A 20237-nucleotide genomic window follows, 5' to 3' on the forward strand; every position below is an offset into this window, starting at 1 on the left:
CAAAAAGAATCCAAAACTTATTTCAAAATGTCATGCTTTTTGAATGCTTGGGGTTGGTAATGCTATAGCATTTTGGGAGGGATTGGGGAAACATTGATGGAAGGAAGGGCCTATATATAATTTGGGATAGTAGTTAGGAAACTAAAGTTGCAGTGATGAGCTATCGTAGCTGAGGGTAGCTTCACAAATATTTAAAGTGTGAGCATACGTATTGTAATGCAAATCTGCAGAATTTCAACAAATGTTAGTTTTCCAACATGTTTTTAGAGGTACCCCCACTATCTCTACTTCTGAATGGTGGTGTCCTTTAATGGATGCCGCACGTCAGGCATTCCAGGCTGCAGATGTAGTTTGAGACATGCAAATACAGCATTTGAATGCCAGAAGAATTTCCTATTAAGGTATTTACTTGTCAATCCAAGAAAAAGATCCTAAAACACCAGGATGTGCCTCAATAGATTTAAAAGTCTGGTCTCCATTAACAGTACATTTACAAATCGCTTATAACAGGTTAGTACACAATGACTGTTTTTGACAAATAGTTTATAACAATCGGTAAGAATTAAGGCCAACAGGACAATGTGTTGCTTGTAATCATGGCCTATAAACTTCTAACAGTCTCTACTGATGTGCTTATAACCTACTACAATACATGCCATTAATGTCTGTGACATGCTTCTAACATCTAATAATCATTTATTAACCCATATGTGGAATCTTGCTACCAAGTGTGACTGAAAGTTTTTTCCATTTAGTGAAATACTGACTTGAAACAGTTCTGTTTTAAAAAATTGTCATTATCTTATGAGGAATAGATTTCTCCTTAAGATGTCCATAGAGCTTTCCCAAGAATTTTGGATGTTATATCTCTTTCTCCTGCCCTTTGGATGTTTTGGCTATTTGGAGTGTAAGCTCTTTGGGGCAAAGCCTGTCTCTTAATGTGTGTATATACAGCACCTAGTGCAATGGGGCCCTGCTCTCAGTGGATCACCAGGTATTACTGGAATAAACATAACTTGATTAATGCATTTTTCTTTAGTGACAAGTACTGAATAAATGTTGATGTGATACTTGTAAGGTTTAATATTCTTATCTTGACATTTTGTCATTACATTCTTAAATGCAATGGACCTCTCGCACACTGTTTTTTGCATTTGATGACATGTTGATAGAAGTGTGTGTGTATCCGTGGTCTCTGTAGAACAGTCTTTCTGTGCTTCCTTAAGTGTTAGCAAGATTGGAACCTATCATGCACATAAGTATGCATCTGAATGCTTCAATTTATTTCAGTGGCACTACACGTGAGTAGGGTTACACACCTGCCCAAGTGCATAACCCATTCTGATAGCGTGGCTATCTGTCCACTTCCAGAGTCTGGAGCACAGCATAGATGTCAGATCTGCTACTGTCTCTGATGTAATGCCACTGCTTCTTTAGCTCTAGCAGTAAGAGAGTCATGGCTTTAGTCCAGCAGTCCCAGATCCAATCCCCACAGATGGCCTCAGCAGGGCATCATTGGAAGTGTTTGCAGGATCAGGGCCTTGGGTGTCCAATCCATTCACATTTGCTTGATTAATTCACATGCCAGGGGCACAGAGGGAAGCTCCTTGCATAGACAATCAGCTTCAGCCTCTCTGCCTGGCTCTTGGCTGCCCACATCATTCCATGCAAATGTGCACACACTCTGCACCACCCAGGAAGCAGCTTTCTTGTTTAGTAACAATTCTCATTTCCTTCCATGAGTGCGAGAATGGGTCATCACCACTTCAGAGCTGTCAGTCATGTGGAAGAGATGAGGCGTATGACTGGTGCGTGGGAGACGGATGAACAGAACTTCAGACCATCTATGGGAAAAACTGGAGACAGCCTGATACGGTCAAAACACTTATAAATATCCAATATCCATGACTCTTCAGGGATCTTCGCCTTTCTTTGGGATGATAACAAGCCTCATTAGATCCTCTCCAGTAACCTAGATACTGTCCATTGGGGGAGACAGAGGTGAGACTGCCCTTGTACTGGGAGACAACTCATTGCTTTTGCATCACATCACTTCATTTCTCTCAGGTAAGTGGAGAAGGAAAGCATTCACTGGGATTTGATATGACTGTGGGCTACTTGAGAAGGATGATTTAGGAACCAAATGCATCTGCTCTGAGTGATGACGATGATGATGATTTATTTGTATTACTGTAGCACCTAGGTCTAACATCAATGGAAGGTTACAGGGAGTGGAGATTTCAGAGTAGAGTTTCTCTGGGGTTCCCAATCTGGGACTGATTCAGCCTTTGTTGCCAAGCCTTGGGCATCTGTGCTTGTTGGTTTGTGATTGTTGGTGTAGAACAGGGGTAGGCAACCTATGGCATGCGTGCCAAAGGCAGCATGTGAGTTGATTTTCAGTGGCACTCACACTGCTCGGGTCCTGGCCACCGGTCTGGGGGGCTCTGCATTTTAATTTAATTTTAAATGAAGCTTCTTAAACATTTAAAAAACCTTATTTACTTTACATGCAACAATAGTTTAGTTATATATTATAGACTTTGTCATAACTATAAAGGGAAGGGTAACAGCTGTCCTGTGTACAGTACTATAAAATCCCTCCTGGCCAGAGACTCCAAAATCCTTTTCCCTGTAAAGGGTTAAGAAGCTCAGGTAACCTGGCTGGCATCTGACCCAAAGGACCAATAAGGGGACAAGATACTTTCAAATCTTGCGGGGGGGGGGGGGGGGAAGGCTTTTGTTTGTGCTCTTTGTTTGGGAGTTCGTTCGCTCTTGGGACTGAGAGGGACCAGACATCAATCCAGGTTCTCCACATCTTTCTAAACAAGTCTCTCCTATTTCAAACTTGTAAGTAAATAGCCAGGCAAGGCGTCTTAGTTTTACTTTGTTTTCTCAACTTGTAAATGTACCTTTTACTAGAGTGTTTATCTTTGTTTGCTGTACTTTGAACCTAAGACTAGAGGGGAGTCCTCTGAGCTCTTTAAGTTTGATTACCCTGTAAGGTTAATTTCCATACTGATTTTACAGAGATGATTTTTACCTTTTTCTTTAATTAAAACCCTTCTTTTTAAGAACCTGATTGATTTTTCCTTGTTTTTAGATCCAAGGGGGTTGGATCTGTATTCACCCGGAGTTGGTGGGAGGAAGGAGGGGGATGGTTAATTTCTCCTTGTTTTAAGATCCAAGGGGTTTGGATCTGTATTCACCAGGGAATTGGTGAAAGGTTTCTCAAGGCTACCCAGGGAAGGGAATTAGTTTTTGAGAATGGTGGCAGCAGACCAGAACTAAGCTGGTAGTTAAGCTTAGAAGTCTTCATGCAGGCCCCCACATTTGTACCCTAAAGTTCAAAGTGGGGATACAGCCTTGACAGACTTAGAGAAAGAGACCTTCTAAAAACATTTAAATGTATTACTGGCACGCAAAACCTTAAATCTGAGTGAATAAATGAAGCCTCGGCACACCACTTCTGAAAGGTTGCCGACCTCTGGTGTAGAATCTTTCTCCCTTCAGGATTTCATCTCCTCTAGTGACCCACCAGTGGCCTGTCGTGTATGAGATCAGCTGACAGAGAACCTGTTTGCAGCTTGAGGGGAAAAGTTAATCAAAGCCGTTAAACTTCTGCTGGGAAAGAGATGGATGCCATTTCCAAAGCATCCCAAGGGATGTCCCTTTGTACAAGAAACGGGGAGATTGTGGTTGTCGTTGCCTTCTGTCATGTGTGTCTGCCAGTGTGCAATGAGCCTGTGGGCTCAATCCAATTCCTAGCAAGTGGTGCCCACATCACACTTGGCCCAGAAGAGCAGCTTCTTTGGAAGGCTAAGCAACGAATGGTTGTTTATCACTTGAACTGTGGTAGTGCCTAGAGACTCCAACTGAGATCTGGACCCCATTGTGCTAGGTGCTGTTCAAACACATAGTGCCTGCCTCAAAGAGTGGGGGAGGGATAGCTCAGTGGTTTGAGCATTTGGCCTGCTAAACCAGGGTTGTGAGTTCAATCCTTGAGGGGGCCATTTAGGGATCTGGGGCAAAAATCTGTCTGGGGATTGGTCCTGCTTTGAGGAGGGGGTTGGACTAGATGACCTCCTGAGGTCCCTTCGAACCCTGATATTCTGTGATTCTATGATAATCATAATAGACAAAACAACAGGTGGTGGGGAAACAGAGGCTCACAAGGGGACATGAATTCCTGAAGAGGGTATAGCAGATCAGCATCAGAGGCAAGAATCACACTGGACCTCCCAACTCTCAGTCTAGCACTCTCTCCAAGTCCATCAATGTCAGTGAATTTACATTAGCAAAGGTTTGAGAGCAGAGCATCCCAAGCAATAGTGCACAAATCTTGTAATGTGCAAATTATATTGTTACTCACTCTAGAGTCTTCCTGGCACCTGATTAGTTTATCACTAGTCAGTTGCACTGGCTGGCTAGCTTCTGCACTGCATGGGCTTCAAATATTAAGCTTCCTTAGAACGTGAAATAGCTGAGCTAAGAGAATTCTCAGTCCGCTTCCTTCTGGTTTAGTTCTGGCAGGATGAATTGTTCTACCCACTTCCACTCTTGCAAAATTGATGCATCTCACCCCGATGCTGAGGTTTTGCAGGACATCAGAGGTGTACAAGGGGTTGTTGGGTAATTATTTTGACTTTCACTTCTGAAATTTCACTTCACCAGTTCCAGTTCGGTCTATTTTTTTGAAGCAAAATCATTTTAAATGATTACCTTACTGTGATTGCACAATAAATGCCATAGAATCCAGAGGCATCAAATAAATTAGTTAAATAGTAACTTCACTGTTCAGGCACGATACTATAAAAAGCACTGGAAATCTGTTTAATCCAAATGGGCATATGCTGATGTGAGTTAATTGAATGTCTCAGCAAGACTGAATTTCATTTGCTGCAGCTGTTGTCTGCAAAACTACTAGCCATAGTTAAAAATCGCTGCATGTTGTAAGTATGCTGCCACTTTATTTGCACCAGTAAATGCTCAGAAATTAACTTTATCTGACTACAATACCCCCCAAAATGGGGTGTTGCATTGACCCTTTATAATTTGTAGTTCCTTGTTATACAAAGTAAAGTGAATCTAGATTGATATTACCCAATTTCAAAATAATACTGCGCTACTCTTACTAAACGATGACTAACTGTTTACTAATCAAGCCGTTCACAAAGAAGATGCTAAATGCTTGGGAAAAGGTTATTTGAGATACTGATCTACGCACACAACTATTGCCGATATACAGGAACCCTCATTTTCTACTGATATAGGGCCAAGTTTTGGTCTTGGTTCTATCACTTTAAACATGGGCGGCGCATGAAATGCCAGCTGGGGTTGGCTAGCCCCGCCCCTTCCACCTGAGGTCCTGCCCTTTTCGTGCCTTCCCCTGAGCCGGGGCCACCGCACAGGGACGGAGCCACGCAGAGTGGGAAGCAGGAGAAGGAGGGCCTGAGGGCAGAGAGTGGGAAGGGCCATGCCTGGCTGTTTTGGAAGGCACAGCTTCCCCCAGCCTACGATACCTGCCACCCTTGAGTTTAAACAGGAATAACTCTATTGAAATGAATAATTATTCCAAATGTATTCTGGTGTAACTGAGTGGAATTTGACCTGAGGACTTCGGGAAGACGTGGCTAGGAGGGGAATTTGTGTAAAATGATGTATCTGAAACATAAACACTAAATATCCCGTGCACAGAATAGAAAGAGATATAACCTGGAAACCCCACCACTTTGCCAAAAGCTCCAGTTTAGACTGTATATGCTGGTGTGAAAACTTGTCCCTTAGACTAAATCTGGTCAGTGAGCTTCAAAACTCTCAGTAAAGTCACTGTATCATGTTCTAATCTGCCACACCAATGTAAATCCATGGTACCTCAGTTGACTTCAGTAGCATGACTGGATTCATACTAGTGTAAATGAGATTAAAATAGTCCGAATGTTACCAAATGATGTTCACTGCTACTTTGTAAATATATTCCAAGTAAAATTTTGAAGAGACAATGCAAAGTGTAATTAAGTGGAGTTGGTCAAAGTATTCAGTACAAACAGCTTGGTTAGATTTGCCCCTTCTCTTTTCGTATTGAACATGAACAGATCATGATTTTTTTCTTATTTATAACTGTTTTTGTACAAACACCTATGGGTTGCTCTGAACAGTTTCATAACAAGTTCCTTTGAGTATTCAATCACAATTTGCTGTTTGAGCTGTGTGGGTTGTTTGCAAAGTTGCATGGTTTAGTTTCTGGTCTTTGACAGGAGACCCTAATCATTATAAGCAAGGGCGAGGGAGTGGGGCAAGTGTAAAGAGATTGATAAGTTGGTAGAAACTGCTCTGGAGAAGATCTCTTGGTTGGACCAACACAGGGATAATAAATCCCTCTAGGATTTATTATCTCATAGACTTTAAGACCAGAAGGGACCATCGTGATCATCTAGTCTGACCTCCAGCACATTGCAGGCCATGGAGCCTTACCCACCCACTCCTGTAATAGACCCCTAACCTCTAGCTGAGTTACTGAAGTCCTCACATAATGGTTTAAAGACTTCAAGTTACAGAGAATTTACCATTTACATTAGTTTAAACCTGCAACTGACTGGTACCCCATGCTGCAGAGGAAGGCCAAAAAAACCCAGGGTAGTGACTACAGCCCCCAACCGAGATCAAAGCCTCAGCATGCTGAGCACTTTACAAACACATGGTAAGAGACAGTCCCTGCCCTGGAAATCTTAATATAAACAGTGAGTTCCTTTTCTGGCCCTCTCTCATCTGTTGTTCTCAAACTGTAAGACATTTGGGGAGACAAACAAAATTTTGACCACAAGGCTGTGGAGATCATGTTTTAAGTTCCTATTTAAGGCGTTTCTCACTCCAGCAGAGCTTGTTGATTTTATTAGAGATACTTACCTTTCTCTGCCTGGGATGTGAGTTTCAAGAAGGGATTATTTAAATATATTCTTGCTTTTTCATAAGCTATGTGGGGTTTTTGTCAAGAAATGGTCTCTCTGATCTGGGACATTACTAAAGTTGCAATCCCACTGCAATATATTGACTTTATGAGATCCGTGCAATAGCCCCTGATAGATACAAAGATTTGTTCAGTTGTCTTTATAGATGGCAAAATATACCATTTATTTGGTTTGGAAATCCAAGAATCTACCCAGGAGCCAACTTTGGTGCAGATCAATATCTTTCAGTCTTAGCCCCTACTTGAAAGAAAGCCTCCAACTATTCCCAACGCTGGCCAGTAGAATTTGGCCATGCTGGGCTCCTTTCTTAGCTTGCTGTAACAGCAGAAGCTGCTTAAACCCAGTGACTAGAACAGGGAGTGATATCCTGGTGATCTAGATATTATTCCCAACTTTGAATGGCCTTTGGCAATCACTGCACCTTTCTGTGCCTCTATTTCCTCCTCTGTGAAATGGGATGATGGTACTCACCTCCTTTGTGAAGTGCACTGGGCACTCTGGCTGCAAAGTGCGAGGGAAGAGCTAGGTGTTGATTAGTAGCAATCTGGTAGTGTTGACTTATTGCTGTTCTTGGGCAGATATTTTCATATTTTCATATCCTTTAAAAAGCTGTCTAAATGAGACGTGTCAGTATTGCACCAGAAGGTTCCCCTCTCATCCTAGGGCTGGGTTTTTTAGATTAGTTATGAATTACATCTCTTTATCCATGATATCTTTGGCCTGGTCTACACTGCGGGGCGGGGGGGGGAAATCTATCTAAATTACGCAACTTCAGCTACATGAATAACGTAGCTGAAGTTGACATACTTAGATTGATTTACTGTGGTGTCTTCACTGCGGTGAGTTGACTGCTGTTGCTCCTCCGTCGACTCTGCCTGTGCCTCTCGCCGAGCTGGCATACAGGAGTCGATGGGAGAGTGCTCGGGGGGTCAATTTATCGCATCTAGATTAGACGCGATAAATCGATCCCCGCTGATCTGACCAGTAGTGAAGACATACCATTTCTGTCATGAAAGATGAAGAGGTTTTGCTTTCATGACCAAATATTTTCTCTACTATATTTGGTATGCCTGGTCATAGCTGATAGATTTCAGGAAAGGGCACACTCAATCTAACAGCTTAAATCTCTTGGCGGTTAATTTTTCTCATGACGTGCAGAAAAAGGTCTATTCCTGTCCTTGTTAGAGAAGTTTTTCAGATGGAAGCTATACACTAGGCTCCAGATTTTTCAAGTGCCAGAACTCAAAGGCACCAGAACAGGGGGGATCAGGGGACCATGGCCCCATCACTTTTTAAAGTACAAGGGCTATCCCCTCCTACTTTGTACTGGCCGGGAGGGAGAGAGCAAAGAGGAGGAGGAAGGGGTGGGATCTTGGAGGAAGAGGCAGCGCAGGGGTGGGGCTTTGGGAGAAGAGGCAGTGCAAGGGTGGGGCCTTGGGGGAAGGGGCAGCGCAAGGGTGGGGGCCTCATTTCAGGCACCGGTGGCTCCCCCACTTTTAGGGAGCTTCCATTGCCCCTGTCAGAACTCACCATTGGGTTGGATTTTGAGAGCTCACCAAAATAAAGAGGCCAGGTTTTCGAAAGCATTCAACGTCTCCCTTGTGCTAGCCAGCAGTAGGACTGAGGATGGAGAGTGGGAACAAAGCGGAAATACATTGAGTATATACAGCTCTTTATTGTTGATGCTTTACCATAGTTATGGCAATGCTCTTACCCGGGTACACACAGCTAGAGTGAAAACATCCAGGCCTAGTGAGAAGGCAGACATGACCTTAATAGCAAGCAAAGAGGCAAGTGCCCATGGCTTAAGTACCTGAGTAAGTCTTAGAAATGGCATTTAGATGTCATACAAACCCAAAAGGGGAGTCCTATCCTCAGCGAAGCTCTGCAGAAGTCAGTGATACTATGCTTCCTTCTACCAGATGAGGATCTGGCCCAGAGCGTGTGAAATCCAATCATTCCCTTTCCCCCTCCCTTCTGTGCAGGGCTCACTGGCTTGACGACAATGTGCGTAGGGAAGTGCACTCGGATTCTGGGCCCATGCCTCATTGCCTTGGGTGTGCTTTCCATTGCTGCCAACGTGCTCCTCCTCTTCCCCAGCTGGACGTGGAGCTATGTGAAGGAGGGCCGCATCACCAAACAGGCTATGCAAGTGCCAGGAGTCTGGGGAGGAGGCATAATTGTAAGTGGTGTGACTCCTTTGCCCTCCTTTCCCTTTCCCCCAGCATGTGTGCACTGTCTTGGACAGAACATTCACCAAGGGAGTCACAGGACCAAGGCCTGGACACAGTGTGTCCAGTGGGTAGGGCATGATACCACTGGCCTGCTGGGTGACCTTGGGCAAGCCCATTCCCCGCTCTGTGCCTCAGTTTCCCCACCTGAGAAATGGGGACGTTGGTAAGCTGGGGAAGTGTTAGGCTCCATGCTAGAACCCCTGGCTGACATTCTATGGGCTGTGTTAGACAGCAGGGCAGACTGGATGATCAGGGTGACCCCTTACAGCCTTATGAAAGGCTTCTGGATGTCAGTACATCCCCTTTTTCCTCAGGGCTTTGTGTGCTGGTGGCTGACACTAACATACTTCTCATACCTACATACTGTGTAAGACCTGACCTGAAGTCAGCTGAAAGACTCACATCGGCTTTAATAGGCTTTGGATCAAGTCCTAAGGGTAACAGAAAAGAAAATCCAGATAGAAAAATCACAAATTTACAAACCTCTTGGAACAGTTAACAGAGTAAAATAATTAGTCCTTTCCCCCATAATGTCCTTAGTTGGTATAATGACCATTAGCAAGAATCACTTCCATGTCGCATGGGCGGCGCATGAACCACCGGCTGGGGGAGGCTAGCCCTCAGCCCTGTCCCTTCTGCCCCAGACACCACCCCTTCCACCCCTTCTGCCGGAGCCCAGAGCCCCACAGCCACCCACCCAGGGAGGGCAGACAGCGCCACCGCAGCCCTCCCTCCCAAGCCCTGGAGCGACAGGAGGGTGGGTGGCGAGGCCCCAGCCCCTGGAGCCGGGCTGCAGAGCAGAAGCAGAGGACCTGGGGGCAGAGCATGGGCGAGGCCACGCCTGGCTGTTTGAGGAGGCACAGCCTCCCTCAGCCTATGGTATCTGCAGCCCATGCTGTGTCGTCATTTTGCCCATCTACTTGGTGCTAGTAATTTCTGTATTTGCTAATCCAAACTTCTCCATGCTGCTTTCCAGTGAGGCCATTTTGGGGCCTAGCCAGGTTCATGGTGACACATCAGGCCACTGAGTGAAATGATCATTATCTTCCAAGAAAGCTGCTCCAGAATGGCCACGCTTTGCTCTGAACCTCGGCAGTGCAATCAGGCGCCCTGGCAAGGGCTGGGATGGAGCTGGATAGCGAACAATAGTCTAATAACATATTTGATGAATTCTGGGATGCTTTTAAATTAACTTTTCTTACTGTTTGCCCAGCTCGGCTCCAAGATGACTACTGGTATGTTGTGCTAGTGTCAGTATAACTAGCAAAGTATCCTGTACAATTGTTTGCAGTGACTCCTTGGCTGCTTTTAAACAGTAATAATACTATTTTGCTGTTAGAGGAAAATCACTTTATGTGGCCTCATTGATGTCTTTGGCAAAATTCCCATAGACTTCAGTGAGTCCAGAATTCCACCCCGTATCGCCGGCTGCTTTAAAGGCATGTGTTATGTTCATAACTGAGGCACATAGACATTAAGTGATTTTGTCATTGGCAAAGCCCTGGTAATAGAACTCAGGTGTCTGTAGTCCCAGTTCTATTTTATTGGGAATTCATCTTCCATTTTGCATACACTGATTTGTTATCGTTTATTTGTATTACTGTAGCTCCTACGAGCCCTAGTTACAGCCCATGACTAGGCCCAGGGCTCTGTACAAACACAGAATAAAGAGACGGTGGTGGATAATGGCTTCTAAATGCTGGTCCTTCTGACATTTCTAACTTTCTATATGCAGCAAAACATTTGCTCTAAAAGCAAAGCACACGTGCATAACCAGCCACCTAGACATTGCAGACAGATATTAGATAAACGTGGTACAGCCTATTGCCAGGGTTCTAACTTTAGCCCTAATCCCACGAGGAGCACAGCACCAGCCAGAACCTCCATGAATGACTTCGGTGGTGCTCTGCATAGGCATGAGGATCTGTCCACAGGTCTCGTTGCAGGATTTAAGACTTGGATAAAGGGTAGTTCATAAATGTTCCATGCTGAATAAGGGAAGAAACTCACTGCCAGCTCTTGGTGCCAGCAGACTGGATTGTACCATTCATCCTGAATCATTTCCTGCTCTCTCAGGTTCTTCTGGCCGCAACTGAGATCATGGCTGTTGGGTGGCGCTGTGGCCGTTCCTCCGACTATGGAACTTGCCGGAATGTAAGACAGATTCCTTTGACTTGTGGAACATGTTCTTATTTTAGCTGCAGAACCAGACTCCAGACCCACAGTTCCGGAGTTAACAGTCCTTACCTCTCTGTCACCAGGCCGCCAGATTTAATGGTGCTGTGTTAGTGTAGCCCCAGGAGGGAACGAGACGTTTTGCAAACAAGTAGAAAGAAAAATTCCTTGGCTTATGTTCCAAACAGGCCACTGTTTAGATGGGGAGTGAGACAGCTCACTGGGCAGCAATTATGTGACAAAGAGAGGAAGGGTGATCCAGTGATTAGAGCTCTAGCCTGGAACTCGGGAGACCTGGGTTCATCTGCTTGCTCTGCCCTGGACTCCTTGTAGGGTTGCCAGGTGTCCGGTTTTTGACTGGAATGCCTGGTCGAAACGGGACCCTGGTGGCTCCGGTCAACACCACCGACCAGCCTGTTAAAAGTCCAGTCGGCAGTGCAGCGGGGCTAAGGCAGGATCCCTGCTTGCCGTGGCTCTACACTGCTTCCGGAAGCAGCATCATGTCCCCCCTCCAGCTCTTATGCATAGGGGCAGCCAGGGGACTCCGCACGCTGCACCCACCCCAAGCGCCAGCCTTGCAGCTCCCATTGGCCGGGAACCACGGCCAATGGGAACTGCGGGGTGGCGTCTGCGGACGAGGCAGCACGCAAAGCCGCCTGGTTGCGCCTTTGCCTAGGAGCTGGAGGGGGGACACGATGCTGCTTCCAGGAGCTGCTTGAGGTAAGCGCCGCCCAGAGCCTGCACCGCTGACCCCCTCCCATGCCCGAACTCCCTGCCCCAGCCCTGATCCCCCTCCCGCCATCCTAACCCCTCGATCCCAGCCCGGAGCCCCCTCTTGCACCCCACACTCCTCATCCCTGGTCCCACACCAGAGCCCGCACCCCCAGCCAGAGCCCTCACCCCCCCTACACCCCAACCCCATGCCCCAGCCTGGAGCCCCCTCCCATACCCTGAACCCCTCAATTCTGGCCCCACCCTGGAACCCACACCCCCAGCACAGAGCCTGTACCCTTCCCACACACCAACCCCCTGCCTCAGCCTGGAGCCTCCTCCCATACTTTGAACCCCTCGGCTCCACCCCACAGCCCAGAGCCCCCTCCTGAACCCCAAACCCCTCATCCCTGGCTGAACCCCAGAGCCCTCACCCCCTCCCACACCCCAATCCCCTGAGTCAGCCCAGTGAAAATGAGTGAGTGAGGATGGGGAGAGTGAGCAACAGGGGGGGGGGAATGGAGTAAGCAGGGGGCGGGGCCTCGGAGAAGGGGTGGGACAGGGGCGGGGCAAGGGTATTAGTTTTGTGCGAGTAGAAAGTTGGCAATCCTAATTCCCTACAGGCCCATCAAGGGAAATTTGGGGCCCCGTACACCATGTTTTCTGGGGCCCCACCCCCTCCCATTTCACATCAGTCACAGGCATTTTTGGTGGTCCCCTTTGCCCCGCTCTTGTCAGCCCTACTTCTTGTGTGAGCTTGGGTAAATCACTGAATGCTTCTGATCCTCCATTTCTCCTCTATGAACTGGGGATCACCCCTGCCCCACAGGGGTGTTGAGGCTAAAAATATTACAGCTTGTGGGGGGCTCAGCTACTCCAGTAATGGGGGCCAGATTGGTACTACATCTGGCTGGTCCCATGGCTTTTTTGCCCTCCCCTCGTGGACTGGGGTGTGAATTGCACAGCACCAGAGACTTGCAGTCAGTGTTTGTGTGGGGTAGGGACCACATGCCACCTACCCAGCGATTCACGTTCTGCCTCTATATTTTACTAACAGCCCCGAGCATAGGAGGTTTTGGATGAGAATGATGATGCGCTGCTTGGTAAGCTAAGTCCCTGTTTTGCAAGTCCCCTTTTATCCGCATCTCTGCACCCACCCAGCAGGTTTAGGGTGCTGGGACTCTAATGGCAAAAACGACACAGCCTTTTCTCCAATGCAGATCTGAATGTTATTTTCACAAAAGCTTGTGCGAAAACAGGACCCTAGTTATCGCTCACTGCTCCGTCCCCACTGGCTGTTCTGTTAGGCAGGACAAAAAAAAATCCCACGCAGGAGCTTGCGGTTTGCCTCTAGCCTGCAGAAGCAAGGAACCTGCCTTTTTCGGCATTGCAATCCTGATGGGAGTTTCTGATCCTTAGGCTTTTTAAAGGGCCATGCCTGACAAGGGCAGGGAAATAGCCAGTGTGCCTGCCCTAATGGAGCTGGAAGGGTAATGCCCCCTAGCCCTTTCCTAGGGTATCTCATGCAAATCCAGCTTTCCGGGAGAGCATAAAGCAGGCTGCCCAGGGCAGCATATGCTCCCATCACAGTAATCTTGCACACTAAGGCCAGGCTTTCAAAAGGAGCCACTGAATTTGGGTGCCACCTGGGCCTGATGTTCAGTGGTGCTGAGGGCCTGCAGGTCTCATGACCTCTAGCTGGAGTCATGGGTGCTCAGCACCTCTGCAAGTCAGGCCCACTCAATCAATTGCCACTTTTGCAAATGGCCTCGGTGCCTCCTGGCTGCGTGTGGATGAGCAAGTTGAAGCGGAGGAGGAGAACCACAATGGCAGCCTTGGCTCCTGCCAGCGCTTTGTGTTGGATCAAGCCATGGGACTGATGTGATTATTTTCTGAGTGACTTCCTGTGCACATGTACCTAATAATGTGTTGGAAGGGGGTTAAGTGCACAGGGTCTTCTGCCTTGTGTAATCTCTTCCAGCATGCAGCAAGCTGCCGATCTGATCTGTCCGTGTTTTGCAGCCACGGCACGCAGCTGTAACTGGTGGCGCAAGGTGCAGAGCAGTGGGGGATCAGGATTCATGTTGCAGTTGTAAAGAAGCTCTGACTACGAGCCGAGACACAGCTCTCATCTGCAGTGACTCCTTTGGTTAAAGTCATACAGTAGCTGCAAGGGTTTTCTAGCTTCTTCCAGCAGTTGTAACTGCAGTACCTGAGGCCATTAGAGTTCATTTTGCCCCCTTGGCAGTTTCTTGTTGCTCCAGTCTCTGCCAAGGGTAGGCCCAGCCATACGGGACTCCTGACATTTGAGGAGAGAAGCATGATCACCTGGAATTACAAGTTCGTTTCTGTGTCTTTTACCAACAGATGTTCCTTTCCATTGTATTGTCGGGACTGGCGTTGCTGGGATCTACTGCTTGCTTTATCCTTTCGGGTGTGGGCTTGACAAATGGACCCCTCTGTCTATACAATCAGACTGAAGTCCCGAAGTGGGATTACCCTTTCGTAAACATGGAAAACCAGGCCTTCCACACCAGGTAGAAGGAGCTTGTGTGACGTCCAGGCAGCAGTAGGGCTAAAATACCCACAAAACTTCATCTCTTCCCTTAATCTAACAATCTCAGAGAGAACGTTAATGATTCAGCATTCAACAGACTTGGTAACACTGAAAATGAAGTTCTCCTGATGGTAAAACCAGCATTACAGCAAGCTGGCTTGCTGTGAAACAGGGAGTGGAGCAGTCCAGGCTGAATGGCCACTAAAGATGACCTGAAAATGGGGGGATCGGTGGTGGGGGAGATTTATTCATAATACATAAAGACAGGTCTGAAAAGTGATTTTAAGGGTGGGGTTTTTTACCTGCTTGTTTTTTCTATTAGAAATTCAGGTCCTGTCTAGCTGGGATGGCTCTGTGGTGCCTGGAGAAACAGTGAAAGTATTACATTAACAAAAGCCATGAGCTCAAGCTGATTGGATGTCAGTGTATGGCATCTTTAGCGTTTCCTGGTTTTGCTATTTAACTTCAAAGGCTACTGAACATTTTGGAGGAAGGAAGTATTTGTTGATGTTTTATAATTCAGACCTGATAGATCACAATACACACATCTGAGACCTCCCTATGAGGTCCTTCAGAAAAGTCAAGGAAGATCTGATCAGATTCACGTTATTTTTAAAATTACAAAAGTAGCAGGCTGCCTTTATCCATCATAGTGAAGTGAAAAGGGAACACACGCACCCCCCCACACACACTTTTTACACAGTCAACTGCATGTCACCCCTTCAGATGTCTTTGTCCTATCACTGTCTCATCAGAGTCTTTCTTTAAGGGCTCAGAATTATTTGTATGACCCATCACTCTGGAATTCAGTCTGCATCGAGCCCCCAAACATTGTAGCCTGGAACATCTACTTCTTCTCCATTCTGCTGGTCATCAGCGTGGTCGAAATGGTCCTGGCTTCTCTTCAGATCATCAATGGCTTCTTTGGATGCCTCTGTGGCTTATGTGAAGGCAAATAGGTAACTTCAATTCCTAATAATTCTCTGTGACTGCTTTTCCTCATCTTCCCTCCCTGTGCGAATGGTGCCACCAAAGATTTCAGGCAAAAACTCCTGCAGGCTTTCCCGCATGACCTGAATGCATCATCCTATTGCTGAGATTTCACCCAGATGTGATGCACAATAAGGACTTGATCCTGTACAGAGTGGGAATGGAGTTATGTATCTGTGCAAGGTAAAATGTGGTGGACAGGGCTGGAAGTGGAGGACAGTATGAGAGCATGGCTGGCTGACCCCAAGTTACTGCCTTCTACTGGATTGGAGTAAAGGGTTAGGAGTCTATCTAGACCAGCTGTGTGAGAGGCAGCCGTGGGTTGAAATGTAGTGTTCAAAGCTGATGATGGGTCGTGTCTGGACCGAGATACACCCTGCAGTGCACCATGCTACACTGGATGAACGGATATTCTCACTGCAGGCCCACAGTGGTGGTGCAGTGTAATGGGGCTCTGGAATGCTCAGATGTAGCCAGTGCTCAGACAGGGCTGAGACATGCTCCCCTGGCCGCTCTTTCTTCCCACATGGTTAGGTCAATCCCGGCATTAGGAACCCAGTAGCGGAAAAAGAAATCTCCCTGAATATTCCTTCCAGGCAGGGCTTATTTCAGCCAGTGGCATATGCTAGTGAAGATAGGCAAGAATGTGATGATGGATTCAGCCAGTAGATTGAGTCAGGCCTTGTCTCGATGAGGATTTAAAGGGGTGATCTATTTTAGGTAGGCTTGGAAGGATTCCGTTTTTATTGGTAAATGTCGATTTCACCGTACACCCCCCCACACGCACATGCACATGCACACACACACACATGCGCGCACATACATGCGCACACCGCCTGTGATTGCACACACAGAGCAATGAAAAAAACATTCCTATCGATCATAATTGAAATTTACAGACAAGCAAAATAAGAAAAATACTGCTTGAAAACATAATAGTTTGATTTAAGGATATTTACTTTGTATATTTTGATGTGATAGAGACAGTTTGTTTTAACAGTTTTGAATTTCACCGTTTACTGTCATTAAATAATTATGATGTGATAATTTCCCCCATAATTTCACACAACTATGAACATTTAAATAAATAAAAATTGGGGAAAATAATTAAACTGTCCATAATTTTGCATAACTGTGAAAGTTAAAATAGATACAAATCAGAAAAAATGCTTTAAAATAAACATTATCATCCATCAAAATTATTTTAAAAATTACAAATTCGGCTGAACTGATCAAGCTAAAACTGGAGGGGAATCTACACTATCATTTGACTTGCTAGAAGTGTTAACTGTGGCTACATTGAAAAAAAACCTACTTAACACCAATCGAGTGAAACTAACTCTGCAAACCCGCCATGTTTCCCAGTCTTGCCCAGGCCTTACCAGGCAAGAGAGGGAAAGCCGAACAAAAATCCGGATGTTGTTGTAAAACCTTGTCTAAACTGAGGATTTTCAAGCAATCAATCTTCTAATATTGCCCTGGGGCTGCTCCACTGATGCTAACGCTGGTGGGAGGGCTAGTATGTACTGTCTGCTGCCATTTCCACTGCTGTGCCATCGAGAGCTGCTCTGAGCACATCTGGGAAGCTACCAGATGTTTAGGTCTAGGAAACAGATCATTTAGAGATGGACTATCCTTGCTCTCCTCCCGCTACAGGTGAGGCTAAAGTGCTATAATCTAAGCTAATTTGCTGTTTGATTTTGTTGTAGCTTCAGTGCACATCAGATTCCTGAGTTGCCTGGATTTTGCTATGCCGAGTAGAGGTGGCATTTACAAAGGGGTGATCATCCCAGAGCTTTGAGCCTCCTGCATCAGCTACACCTGTGCAAATATTAAACCGATCATGGTCTCCTGGGTAGCCATATTAGCTCATCACTACAAGGATATTTAATACACACTAGAATCACTGCCACCATTTTATTCCTGGGTGGCAACTAGAGCTGGATATCAGACTTACACTTTTGTGTTATGGAGCTACAATGTAGTTTCTGTATGAACACATTGTACTGAATTGATGGGGCCATTATATGAATACCCTCTGATTTCTACAGACGCAAACCCAGGAGGAAGCGGAAATAATCCATGCTAGCTGTTTACCTTTGTCTGGGAAGGATGTGATGTTCCTTAGCACCAGATTCAGGAAATGCACAGACCCTTTGTCAAGGGAAGAACACTGTGCAAGCCTGGGACATAGACATGACAAATTCTGCACGTGCAAGGGATCACTTTGAAGAACAAATGAATCCTGAGTCGTCTGATCTGGTTTTTCCCACCCTGCAGCATCAGCACAGAAGAAACAATACCTCTGGATAGTGGCTTGAAACTGGCCTGTTTGAGGGTTGCTGATTAACAGAGAGATTATGGATGGACCATGTGACCCTTACGCTGACATTTTTGCTAAGGACAGAGAGAGGGAAGGGGGCATCAGTTGGGACCAATAACCTTTCTGACCTTTATTCATCATAACAAAGCAAAATAGCCACAAGCCCCATTTTTTCTGTTTGCACAACCCATATGACTGTAGCTCATGTAGCAATATTTATAGTGACGTTAGTCCAAAATGTGGTTTATTTTTTCACTGTCTTTTAATTTATTAATTTATCTATTACATCTGCATTTAGACAAACTGAGTTGGAGCCTTCTGGATGCTTCCACTGGGTTTGATCATTATTTGGCATCTCTGAAGAGTGAGAAACCAGTTCCTGGGCTCTGGGTTAGGACCAACGTTCCCTCTAATTTTTTCCATCCATGTGCGGAATAAATTTTGTTATGTGCACCAAGGTAATGTGTGGATGTGTGCCACCAGTAGAAACAAAACACCTAGATATAATTTTTTTTTAAAGTTACCATAGGGATAATTACTCCAGCCAGGGCAGGTTAAGCATTTTAGAACTCACTACTCAAAGAATTAAAATTAAGTGTAACAGAAATAAAAATTATGAAATGTATAGACCAGCCAAAAAAAAATAACAACACTCTTTGAAAGACTAAAATTACAGAAAATATATGTGCATTGCTGGAAGTACCAAGAAGTAACAAAAAAATACAAGTATGTGTTGGGAGCTGGGAGTGTGAAAGACTGTGTGTGTGTGTGTGTGTGTGTGAGACACAGAGACAGTGTGTGTGAGAGATACAGATTGTGTGTGTTTGTGTGTGTGTGTGTGTGTGTGAGTGAGACACAGAGACAGTGGGTGTGCTGGCTGCTGAAGAAGTTTCTGAGAGATGCTGTGTGCTGTCTCTTTAAGGCACTCACTGAAAGCTCTCCTGCTCCTGAGCCCTGTCCCCCCTTCCCCACTCTGTGGAGATGGGGCACATGGGCAGGAGGGAGAGGGAGAGACAGAGAGAAAGTGTGTGTGTGTGAGAGAGAGTGAGAGAAAGAGAGAGAGAGAGAGTGTGAGAGCTGACTGTTAGGGAAGTCTCTGAGAGACCGTGCGCTTTCTCTTTAAGGCACTCACTCGCTCACTCACCCGGAAGGCTGGTTCAAACCTCAGACTACAGCAGCCCTCTCCCACTCAGAGTCCTGAGCCAGGCTGTCCCCTCTCCCCTGCTCTGTGGAGATGGGGTACAGGGGTGGGGGAAGGGGGACACCCTGACATCAGCACCCCACTCTCCCGCCCCTTCTGCACAGCCAGCAGGAGGGTCCCGGAGCAGCCGCAGGAGCAACGTGGCTGCAAAGTAGCGAGGGGAGGGGCACCTGAACACACGCTGCCAGATGTGCACTTGATTAGCAGAGCTGTGCACGGCACTTGAATCACTCCTAGGTGGCCGCCCAATCACACAGCTTAGAGGGCACCCAGGTCAGGACTGAGGTATGCTTTCTCCAAGGGCAGAGTGAATGAAGTCATCCCGTCCCCATTCCCAAATCTTGTCTGCTTACAAAGACTAGAATGATGTAGTTTACGACTTGTAAACCCAGTGCCCATTGAAGACAATCAGGTACGTCCATGGATACTTAATAGGTACTGGAACAGATCCATGCTGAACTGCTGGACAGAACTGATACAGCCACACTGTTTACATCTGTATCAATGCTGGATATGTTTTATTGGACGCTTTTTGTCAAAAGAGGACACAATTTTTAATCATGAGGTAATGCCTATCCAAGAATGAGGTGACTTGAAAATCAGGCCCTGTCCTTCAACATTAAGGCAGTCTGGGGCCATTCATTTCTCTCATCGTTGAGGCTAAGATTTTGTCATGGTTATTTTTAGTAAAAGTCAGGGACAGCTCATGGCAATAAACAAAAATTCACGGAAACCCGTGACCTGATCCTGACTTTTACTAAAAAATACCCTGGGAAAAGGGAGGACAAACAGAGCACTGCCGGGGCTTGCAGCTGCTCCAGCCCCTCTGCTGCTCCTGTGACAGGGGTTGACAGCTGCTGCTCCAGCCCCAGGGGAGCTGACCCAACCCCAGCTGCTGCTCTGGCAGCCCCAGGGCTGACAGCTGCTCCAGCCCTGCCCCAGAAGAAGTCACAGAGGTCCTGGAAAGTCACAGAATCTATGACAGAATCATAGCCTTACTCATTGTGAATTCAGAACTCTCCTAGGCACCACTGGAGGGAGCTAAAACCACAGCAACTGCCAAGCTTTGCTGTGGCTGCTT

At 46.4% G+C, this 20237-nt stretch overlaps 1 protein-coding gene across 2 annotated transcripts; it reads left to right on the plus strand.

The window, feature by feature from the left end:
- The first annotated feature begins 663 nt into the window (after window positions 1–663).
- TM4SF19 (transmembrane 4 L six family member 19) lies at window positions 664–18408 on the plus strand. Of its 2 annotated transcripts, none has more exons than XM_008171761.4 (6): window positions 664–2067; window positions 8951–9147; window positions 11276–11353; window positions 14453–14622; window positions 15412–15601; window positions 17342–18408. In XM_008171761.4, exons 2-5 carry the CDS (start codon window positions 8971–8973, stop codon window positions 15599–15601), a joined length of 615 nt encoding a protein of 204 aa, XP_008169983.1. In that variant the 5' UTR covers window positions 664–2067; window positions 8951–8970; the 3' UTR covers window positions 17342–18408. The 2 variants fall into 2 exon arrangements, with proteins under 2 accessions (XP_008169983.1, XP_008169984.1); XM_008171762.4 differs by having other exon boundaries at window positions 17684–18408.
- The last annotated feature ends 1829 nt before the right edge of the window (window positions 18409–20237 follow it).

Source organism: Chrysemys picta, chromosome 9 (assembly GCF_011386835.1).
Source record: "Chrysemys picta bellii isolate R12L10 chromosome 9, ASM1138683v2, whole genome shotgun sequence".
Classification (NCBI taxonomy): domain Eukaryota; kingdom Metazoa; phylum Chordata; order Testudines; family Emydidae; genus Chrysemys; species Chrysemys picta.

Coding starts and splice junctions, on each gene's coding strand:
- TM4SF19 (XM_008171761.4), top strand. CDS start 8,971: ATGTGCGTAGGGAAGTGCACTCGGATTCTGGGCCCATGCCTCATTGCC. Junction 9,148..11,275: donor TCTGGGGAGGAGGCATAATT/GTAAGTGGTGTG, acceptor CTGCTCTCTCAG/GTTCTTCTGGCCGCAACTGA. Junction 11,354..14,452: donor ACTATGGAACTTGCCGGAAT/GTAAGACAGATT, acceptor TTTTACCAACAG/ATGTTCCTTTCCATTGTATT.